This window comes from Atta colombica, unplaced genomic scaffold (assembly GCF_001594045.1).
Source record: "Atta colombica isolate Treedump-2 unplaced genomic scaffold, Acol1.0 scaffold205, whole genome shotgun sequence".
Classification (NCBI taxonomy): Eukaryota; Metazoa; Arthropoda; class Insecta; order Hymenoptera; family Formicidae; genus Atta; species Atta colombica.
This window is the reverse complement of record NW_017259300.1, coordinates 1,747,316-1,757,082: the sequence shown is the minus strand read 5'-3', so window position 1 is coordinate 1,757,082 and position 9,767 is coordinate 1,747,316. Positions and strand designations below refer to the sequence as shown.

The 9,767-nt window shown below is 29.3% G+C and overlaps 2 protein-coding genes across 3 annotated transcripts in view; one reads left to right on the top strand and one right to left on the bottom strand.

Moving 5' to 3' along the window:
* Positions 1–2,580: 2,580 nt before the first annotated feature.
* LOC108687316 (COMM domain-containing protein 4) overlaps positions 2,581–9,767 on the bottom strand; it is an 8,433-nt gene continuing 1,246 nt past the window's right edge. The window contains exons 2-8 of one of the 2 annotated variants that reach the window (XM_018193010.1): positions 4,932–4,980; positions 4,604–4,675; positions 3,827–3,892; positions 3,429–3,468; positions 3,127–3,327; positions 2,794–2,940; positions 2,581–2,618 (exon numbers count right to left, since the gene is read on the bottom strand). In XM_018193010.1, the coding sequence (XP_018048499.1) occupies positions 2,581–2,618; positions 2,794–2,940; positions 3,127–3,327; positions 3,429–3,468; positions 3,827–3,892; positions 4,604–4,675; positions 4,932–4,934 (567 nt within the window). In that variant the 5' untranslated portion in view covers positions 4,935–4,980. The remainder of the gene's footprint in view (positions 2,619–2,793; positions 2,941–3,126; positions 3,328–3,428; positions 3,469–3,826; positions 3,893–4,603; positions 4,676–4,931; positions 4,981–9,767) is intronic. The other variant, XM_018193011.1, reaches the window with a different exon arrangement.
* LOC108687298 (RING finger protein PFF0165c-like) lies at positions 6,356–9,011 on the top strand. The gene is made up of 3 exons (XM_018192990.1): positions 6,356–6,409; positions 6,636–6,841; positions 7,286–9,011. Exons 1-3 carry the CDS (start codon positions 6,356–6,358, stop codon positions 9,009–9,011), a joined length of 1,986 nt encoding a protein of 661 aa, XP_018048479.1.

The window sequence follows — 9,767 nt, the reverse complement described above, 5'->3', positions numbered from 1 at the left end:
ATAATTGCACCATGAATGGCGTATATTGCTGCGGCGTAATCGCGATGACCATCATAGAAAATAGTTAATCGTTGACGATGGGCATGCATTTCGAAATCATTATTCCAGATACAGTATTTTTACATGTTCTCTGTTTCGCATTAGAACATTTATAACGTTTCTGAATTATAGAGAAAGAAAAGAATTTGATGAAAAAATTAAATAGTCACATTTATATTATTTCTAATCTTTATTCTCCTTTAGAATTCTCCTTTAAAAAAAGAAAAAAATCATGTCTTATATTTTATTCTTAGCTTCAAAAGTTCTGTATGTATTTATATAATTTTGCATCTGTATTTGCAAAGCTTTGCAGGGATGCATTGCCTGCTCCATTCTCAACGATATTTTTGCTTTGTTATACTTGCGTGCGATTAAAATCATAGTCGACATCGACGTGCACGAGAAAAAAGCGCAGCGACGAGAGGCAAAATCTGCCTCTCGCAGAAATATTTTTTTACCGTCAGCGATTGTACTCTAATTCGTTTTAGATCCGGCTAGAACCTAGACGTAGGTGTGACCGTAATGCAGTCGAGGAAGGCTCCGCACCGGAGGCGTTTCGGAAGCAAGGAGCAAGATCTCTATCACTATATGACACACAGCCCTAAATCGCTTATATCTTATCCTGTTAGCAAAACAAATATCAATTATGATATTGTGTAAATTTCTAAATTAATTAACAGTGAATATATTCTCTTCATCTGTTATATACTCATCTTCATAAGTAAGAGTAATAACATTTAAATTTTTAATTCATGTTTTCTCATCTTTTTTTTATTTGAATTTCTCATAGAAATAATGATATAATATTCTATTCTATGTCTACAGAATTTCCATTTATTTAAGAGAGAAAAAATTAAATATATACACAAAATCAAATATGATCACTCTGGTGAGAATAAAAATCGAAGCATAAATTGAATATAAAGCAAGAATAACAGAAGAGAATAAACGAAACTTTTAGGGGGCGACAATTGAAGTAATAATGTTTCAATTTTCATTCTCTAGAAGCTTCGTTTATGCTTCTGTTTCTCTATCTTTATACTCGATTAATGCTCCGATTTTTCACCAGGAAAAATTAGAATAAGTAATTGAAAAAAAACATAGAATCCTTAATTAATACTTTATGTAATATTTGTCTTACAATCGTCTGCACGGGATTAAGATAATAAAGAAAATGACACCAAGGGCCGAGAGAGAAATTGGCTGATCGAAATCCTTTTTTTTTCTTATTATGTAATCATTGATCGCGCGAAATCCTTGGTTTCACCTCAGCAAGAGCATTGAAGAAAGAGCCGGTCAGAGCCCTCCAAAGAGTCGCGTCCCAGGAACGTGTATGTATAACCGCGAGAGAGCGCTTAATCGATGTGTCATTATATCGACGGCTCCTCCGAAACACTTGTAAATAATGAAGAATCGCATTGAATGAAGAGAACCGCGAGAGAGAGAGAGAGAGAGAGAGAGAGAGAGTGTGTGTGTGTGTGTGTGTGTGCGTGCGTGTGCGCATGTATGAAAGTGCGAGCGAGACGGACACATATACAGCGAATGTGTACGAATAATTGTATAAAGACTGATTAGATTAGCCTTGGTATTTATTCGAATTTAATGATTAAACGCTACCGCTTTGCGCGCGCCCTAAGAAAAAAATATTCACGGAGCACGATGCCAAAGGTATTCCCTGATGAACTTCGTTTTTCCGTCAGAGTATTGGTATATCAATATTCGACGGCGTCTCGTTGATTACAATTGAAAAGGATTTCCATTGTTACAATTTGTTTCCCTGCTCCGAAATGAGAATTCGACTTCGCGCAATTTTTTCCGACTCCCGAAAAATCTATGCTGGCCTAAAGTTTTGGAGAATATTCTTTTCTCTCCGCAAAATTTTCGCTTTGTATCACTATGTTCAATTGCATATATATCTTCGAATGCGACCTCGTCAGAGTACTAATGTAACTTTTTCCTTAGGGCGGAAATGTAAAGTGAAAAATTTTTCCATTACCTTCGATGATAAAAATTTTTATTTTTCATATTTCCTTAGGGAAAAAATTACATAATCGTTACTCAAATTTGGAAATAAAAGAGTGAAAGCTGGAGGACGATATGCAACATGTTTCGAACGAATCTGTTATTCCTTGCGCACGCTTTAATTCCGACACTTTAGTAATTGATGATACGTTTTGACACATCGTGCTCGAATACGTATGAACGCAACAAAGGCAGAGGGAAGAATGACACGCGCGATTATTAACAGCGACATTATTATCGTCACAACGTATCAATATTATTCAATGCATCATATAAACCAGTAAACTAAATGTAAACTTTGTATATTCATTTACTAAGAGAATAAAAGTAAATTATTCGACAAACAGTTTGATAAATCAATTCTCCTCGATTTCCCCGATCAATTTTGAACAGGAATTAAAAAGATCTGAAAAAATTAATTTTATTTTCTATATGATATATTTATTGACAAATAGCAAATATTTTCATCAATAAATCACAATAATTATAAAATGTTGTAATTATTATCTTATTTAATATTTATAAATTTTCCATTAGTGCCCGTGCTCTTTTCAATTCTGAAAAATAAAAATATTAATATCTTTTATTATAAAATGTATAACATCCGCAAGCATGCACGCGTATGTGTGTGTATGTTATAAAATTGAAAATTCGTAGTATAATAAATTTCTTGAAACAAAATAATCTCGATAAAAGTTTTACTAACCACTTCTATAAATTTTTAGAATTTACCTTTCACTAAAACTTGCACATCATCTTTGGAGATATTTATAGTGGAATCTTCCTCTTTTCCATCTATTTTCTTCAATTTTAATGTCACAGCAGAAACAGGCGACGAGCTATCGCAAGGTAATACTTCGATGGAGGACAAGCGACTAACTACGAATGTGAGTTAGAAGTAAATTTTTGCATAAACCAAAACATTTGAATCGCATAATCGGGAAACATAAATAATATATAAATCCATAATTTTTACATACTTTGACTAGGATTTTTCGGCAAGTTAAATTTATATAACATTAACCTACTTTTCAATTCAATCCTATAAAAATATAGAACTTGCACCTCTTAAAGATTGAGATGAAAGAACAGCCGTGATCTGAGGACAGTGATCTGTGTGAAGCCTTGCTACAGCTGTGCTATGTTCTCGCGGAAGTCCCAATTGTTGCAGTTCGCTGCTCAAATCAGCTGCGGAAACGCCATATCGAGCGGAAGACGTGAATATCAATTCGAGGGCGACTACCATTGCCTTTGCATCGCTTATATCTAAATAAAATAAATCTCAACATTTTTTTTCTTTTATCAATTATTTATCATATTTATTTGGTTATTAGATTATAATAATATATGTATATGAAGTTACGCACCAAGTTTGGCGTCTTGTGTGATTTTTTTAATTTTTTCTTCCTAAAAAATTTAATATAATACAATTAAGGATAATTGTCATATATTTGATATAAAAAAATTTGTAGCTAAAATTTGTATAATTTAAATACTTCAACGTTTATCTTATATATATTATACAATCAAAAGTTAGTATAAATTTATATCCAAGTTAAAGGATATTCAGTTTAATTAGAAAGAAAGTAATGGCATATTGCCACAAGTTTTAAAATAATGACTTATTTAAAATTTCTTTTTATTGGTCTTTGTGTTGTAATATTTGCAATAAAAATAAATAATTTTAAATAAAAATTTAACAAAAATTAACAAAAATTTAACAAAAATTTTTAACAATTTTTAACAAGATCATGATATTACTTACATCAAGTTCTCCTTCGGTCAAGTATTTAGCCACCGCTTGACCTAGCATTTTCATTTTAATTGAAGTCTAGAAATAAAATATTTTGTATGTATTTTTCCAAAAAGTGTCTCATTAGGAGAGGGCATGACGTTGGAATAATCGATTTTAATCAAATTTGATAAGAATGTAATACAATTCTAAAAATTGACGTGTGCACGTAAGTAAAACAGTACTAAAAAAATGAGCCAACTTCATTCCCTGTTAGTATCTTGTCTTGATCTTACATAGAGGATGTCAACGTATATGTGCATCCCTTTTTTTACTAACAAAGACAAACCTCTTAAACTAACAAAGATAAACTAATAAATTTAATATCAAATTAAATGATTCTAACTAAATTCTATTGTAAGTATAATGATCACGCAAACAATTATTCATGTTCTTATGCATCCGACCGTAAGTATAGTTTTTTACCATTACTTTTATCTTTATTTTTTAATTATATATTTATTATGCATCCAACGTAAGTTTCACATGTATGTTATAACTTATTATATCATTTTAGCTATGTGGTTGATGGAAATTAATAAGTTTAATCGAACTTTTTATTACAAATCTCATATTTTAATATTTTACAATAATTTTAATTCCAACTCTAATTTTAAGTTATATACTAACTTTCTCTTTTCTTCTGATTCTATTGTAAATTTTAATATAACACAATTATGATAATAAGTATTGTAGGGAAAATAGAAACATATCCCTCAGGGAGAAAAAAAATTGAGCAATATGCAATACCATTCGCGAAAGTATGTTGATTTCCGCCAGTAACCAGTCTGGACAGTCACCGTCGCCGAGAAATCTAAATCGCTGGCATAAATAGGTTTGAAAATGTTTAGATTAAATAATATATGTATTTAATAGTTTATTAATAATTAAATTTCAAATTTGTAATGAATATGTACAAAAATTTGAACAATAATTAGAAAACATATAAATTTATGTATTTACATGTTTTAAAAGCTTATAACAGATACTTTTAACAAATTTATTTTTAAAATATTTAATTTATTTAAAATATCACAAAAAATGTAAAATAATTCTTGCATTACATTCTTTCTCTTACCATTTTTGATAATTTCTTAATTTGCTCACACTAACTCCGTTCCTTTTACCTAAAAATCACGCACAAGTTTTAGAAATTATAATGAAATTACAGCTCAATCTCTCTCTCCTCCCCCCCCCTCTCTCTCTCTCTCTCTCTCTCTCTCTCTCTCTCTCTCTCTCTCTCTGTGTAATAAAAATCCTATAATTTCATACAAATAACAAGGGAATTTTCCAGCTAAAATAAATTAAAAGATGAAAAGCAATCTACGAAAAAGTCACAATCATTTCTCCTACATTTATAATATAATTATTTATCAAATTATCAAATTCTGAGTCCCATGTCGATTTACTCTATACAATTCGAGAACGTTTAATCAACTTGTAATTCACTGTTGCAACTTGGCATTCAATCCTCATGCAACCATGGCGATATCTATGTTTACTGTGGGTCTCAGGGCGGAAAACAGAGTGACATTTTTTCTACCGCGCTGCTTCTACGCTACCTCGATAATTTTTCTAACAATAAGTATCATAACGTTACGATAGCGAGGCGAGCAGACATGGATGTCAAAATGTTTACACTCGCTGGCGAAGTAAATTGACGTGGGTATCCCCGCGTCAAGTGAACGAATTCCCCATGCAATCCGCCTAATCCTTCGACCACGACTGGGATGGCCCACGGGAGTTTCGACTAGTGGACATAAATATCCGAACAAGAGTCGACCCACTGCCATTCTAGTCGAAGAACTCGTGAACGTCGGAGAAACTTGCAACAGTTGAACACCGCAAAAGGTAAGGAATGCTGATAAGTTAAAAACAGCGAATTCCTCTACGATCTTCACTAAACCGTTTCATGATTTCATACAAAATCATATTATATACGTACACTAAAAATAATTTTTAATAGATTTTCTATAATAAACCATTACTTAAACTTTAAATCTTAAGCCACAAGAAATTGACCAATCATAGTCAAATGTGAGAAGGACAAATCAACTTTTTTTATAGATAAAAATAACATCAATCAATTTTTTTAGAATTTATTTGTCCCGGAATTTTTATATTAAAATCTTCTACAAAATTTGTCAACCAATTATAATAAAATATTTTATATACTTTATATATTTTTCTAGACATTAATTAATAAAATAGGATAAAAAAATTAGTTATTTATATGATTGATGTCAATATTTATAATGATCTTATTAATTATACAAATTAATTAGATAATAACTGTTAAATATTTTCTTATAATAATTATCTTATAATGTTTTCTTATTTATAATATGGAAATTCTGATAGAATTGATAAAATTGCTATAATAAAATTATCACAGCTTTTTTTACAGTTTTGTACAGTTTTTTTACATTTAATATATTGTACTAAATTATAATATTGAGTGAAATGTAAGCTCTATATATATAAATCTTTTATTTTTCAGCAATGAAGAAAATATTACTGGCCACAACTTTACTATTGGTATGCGAAAATATTTTGGTAAGTAAAATATTGTTTGTAGCTATTTTAATAAATAATTTCATTGTTTTTTGAAAAATAGATAGAAACTTCGTACTAAAATACTGTATATAAACTTCAATAAAATAAAGAAATAAATTTCCAAAATAATGAATTGTTCATCATGTTCATTGATTAAAATCAATTATAGCAAACGATGAACGAGATTAGTAATAATATGAATAAGAAATTAATTTTGTCTTTTAAGATGGAAAACAGCCCATATCATCTTTTAGAGACGGCATGGCTTTGTGATAACCAACTATGGAACAGAAAAATAAAACGAATACCACGGGCGGATATTCCTTCCGAAACAGAAGAATCCTTAAATTATGACGACAGACAGTTTCCTCGAATTTTAGACACACGATTCATTAGCGAATCAAGAAAACTGCCCCCAATGGCAATCATCAGGTAGTAAAACAAATAAAATTTACAGTGGTAATCGTCTCTGCACTAAAAATTTGCATTAAAAATTTAAATATAAATTCTACTTAATATACACATGTCTAAATTTCTAATGTATCATTCATTATCATTCAGTAACCAAATATCATAAATTCGCACAGCACATATCAATGTAAAAATGAAGGATATTTTTATATCAACATTTAATAAATATAGAAAAATAATAAAATTTTATCTATTTTTTATCATGCTTTATTTGTTAAATAAATATAACAGATTTGTGATTTCAAATTTCTCTTATTAATGCAATATTAAAAACAGAGTATAAAAAAATGTTCAATAAAAGATCGACTTACGAAATTAATTTTCAAAATTGTTCCATTTGTAATTAGAAAATAGTATGCACAATAAATAAAATATTAAAATAAGAATATTATAATTTAATTACAGACGGCATGATTTAGCACGATTTGATTTATCTTCCGATAAATCAAAACTTGACAACGCCAAACCAAGAGTTTTAATCTCCATCGGCATACAAGAAGAGAAGAACGCTGATTACGATCTACAAGAAAATTGCTCGACAAGAAAAAACTATTGTAAACAAAACTGGCAGGTTCAACAACCATTCTACGTAGAGGAACCAAGGTGGGTTGACATCGATGTCGATTATATAGATTCTTCGAATATAGATAATAGTGATCCTTACGTATTGACACGAGGAAAGAAAATTTATAGAATTAATGATTTAGAACAAGCAAGGAAAACTATAGAAGCGACTTTCAATTATCCAAATAAAAATAAAAAACTATTGATAAAAAGAGTGAGAAGATTTGCCGAGACGAACGAAGAATTTCAGAATAAAACAGCCGATGAAAAGAATAATCGAATAAAAGAAAAAACTCACTATGATTCTTTTGAAGATATAAACAGAGATACAAATAATACTGCGATCATCGAAATAGAAAATACATTCGAGAAACCTCTTGAAATTGATAAATCATCAGAAAATAAAAAGACGGAAAGTACATATTATGTCTTTAATAAAAAATATGAAAAAGCTGATTTAAAGAATTTAGCAAAAAGATCGTCGCGTGATTTCACAAAGCAAAATCAAATTTCCAGAAATAATCACGGTACAATCACGAAATTTATTAAGCAAAAAGAGAAGATACAGCGCGAAGATACTAATGACAGTAGAATTGAGAAAATTGATCAAGTAAAAAGATTTAATAATAAGAAAAGTCATTTTGTTATTAATAATATAAATAAAAAGTTTATATTACTGAAAAATCAACTTCCTAAAATCCGTAAAAAACGAGAAATTTATGATATAAATTTTAAGAAAAATGTCGAAAAAAATGAAACTAAAATATACGAGCCAATGAAGAATAAAGATGATGTTGAAAAGCTGAATGATTTTACATCTGATAATCATTTTATTTTATCTCAAAATAAAGATTTGATTAACGGCGGAATAGAAGGCTTGAATAAAATAGATATAGATCGTAATAAATTCATCGAAAAAACATGGAAATTTCATTATGCACATCATAAGAAATTAGAAGAAAGCAAAAAGGAAGCAAAGAATAAGGAAAATAAATCTGAAATTAATAATAATATTGGAATAACAGATTCACAATTAATAAACGAGTACAACTCGAAAAACTCCGAAAGAAAGATTTCAAATGATCGAGACAAGCGTAATATTTGCAAAGACTGTCAAATTACATCGAAGTTCCAAGAAAACGAAAGATTAAAGGAAATTGAGAAGAAAATTCAAATGTCTTTAGAGCGAAGAGACAAGCACAGTGATATTTTAGAACATCTAAGTCAAAGTGAACCTTATATTATTTCCCGAGGTAAAAAAATGTTGCAAGATTTCGAGATGAAAGATCTTTTCTCAAATCCACGAAATATGAACGACGAAAATCGCGCTAGAATGATAAACCCAATTGCGAAGAGTCTAAGAACGCTATTGATAGAAATATCTAGATGTAATGATAATTTCAATATTAAAGCGAATGAATTGTCAAACCAACGACTGTCACCGAGAGACCGACGCGGTACGCTCGATGAAATCTTGGCAGCATATGATCCGTACTACGTGGTCAGAGGAAAACGAATGAACCAAAATCAGAAAAATGTTTTATTCGAAACAGATACAACGCAATAAGCCATAAAAGACATGTTCGGCAAGATATAACTATTAGCTTTATTCATCATAATTGCTCCAATGAGAACAGCAAGAAGTTGAAAATATCTACCTAATTTATTCGACTGATTTGAGCTTTGACTTGCTTTTAATTGTGACGAAAATATAGCAATCATTTTTTCTCAATAGCATACTAAAGCAATGATTATTACGAAATATATCTGGAAATAAAAATAGTGTTATTTAAAAATTATTATTTATCCAAATCGATTATATAATAATAAAAAGCAGGCGCTTTCATTTTACAAAATTTACAAAAAACTTCAGAAAAATCTATATATATGGTAAAAAGTAATGTTATATTAACAGCATTAGCTGACAATATAATTAAAAATATTTGGATAATAGTATTAATAAAACAAATGACATTTATTAAAATAAAAACATTATAAATTTATTTTATTAAAGCTCTTGTTTACTCGCCATTAATACCTGAAACTACGCTGTCAGAAGCGAGAAAATAAAATATATTATAATATGGAAATATATTTCAATAATATAACACTTATAATTGCTAGAATTAACTTGTAAAATAAACCGAAAGTTCTCTTTGTTTTGTTAATAAGTAAGCATATATCTGGAAATAAATTCCGATAAAAAGTTTTTCATGCATGAATATGTATGAATATGTATAAACATACATAAATATTCATAAACATGCATAATCATATACGAAATATGTCCATACATGTTCATACATCCCTTTTTCTTTTGTAA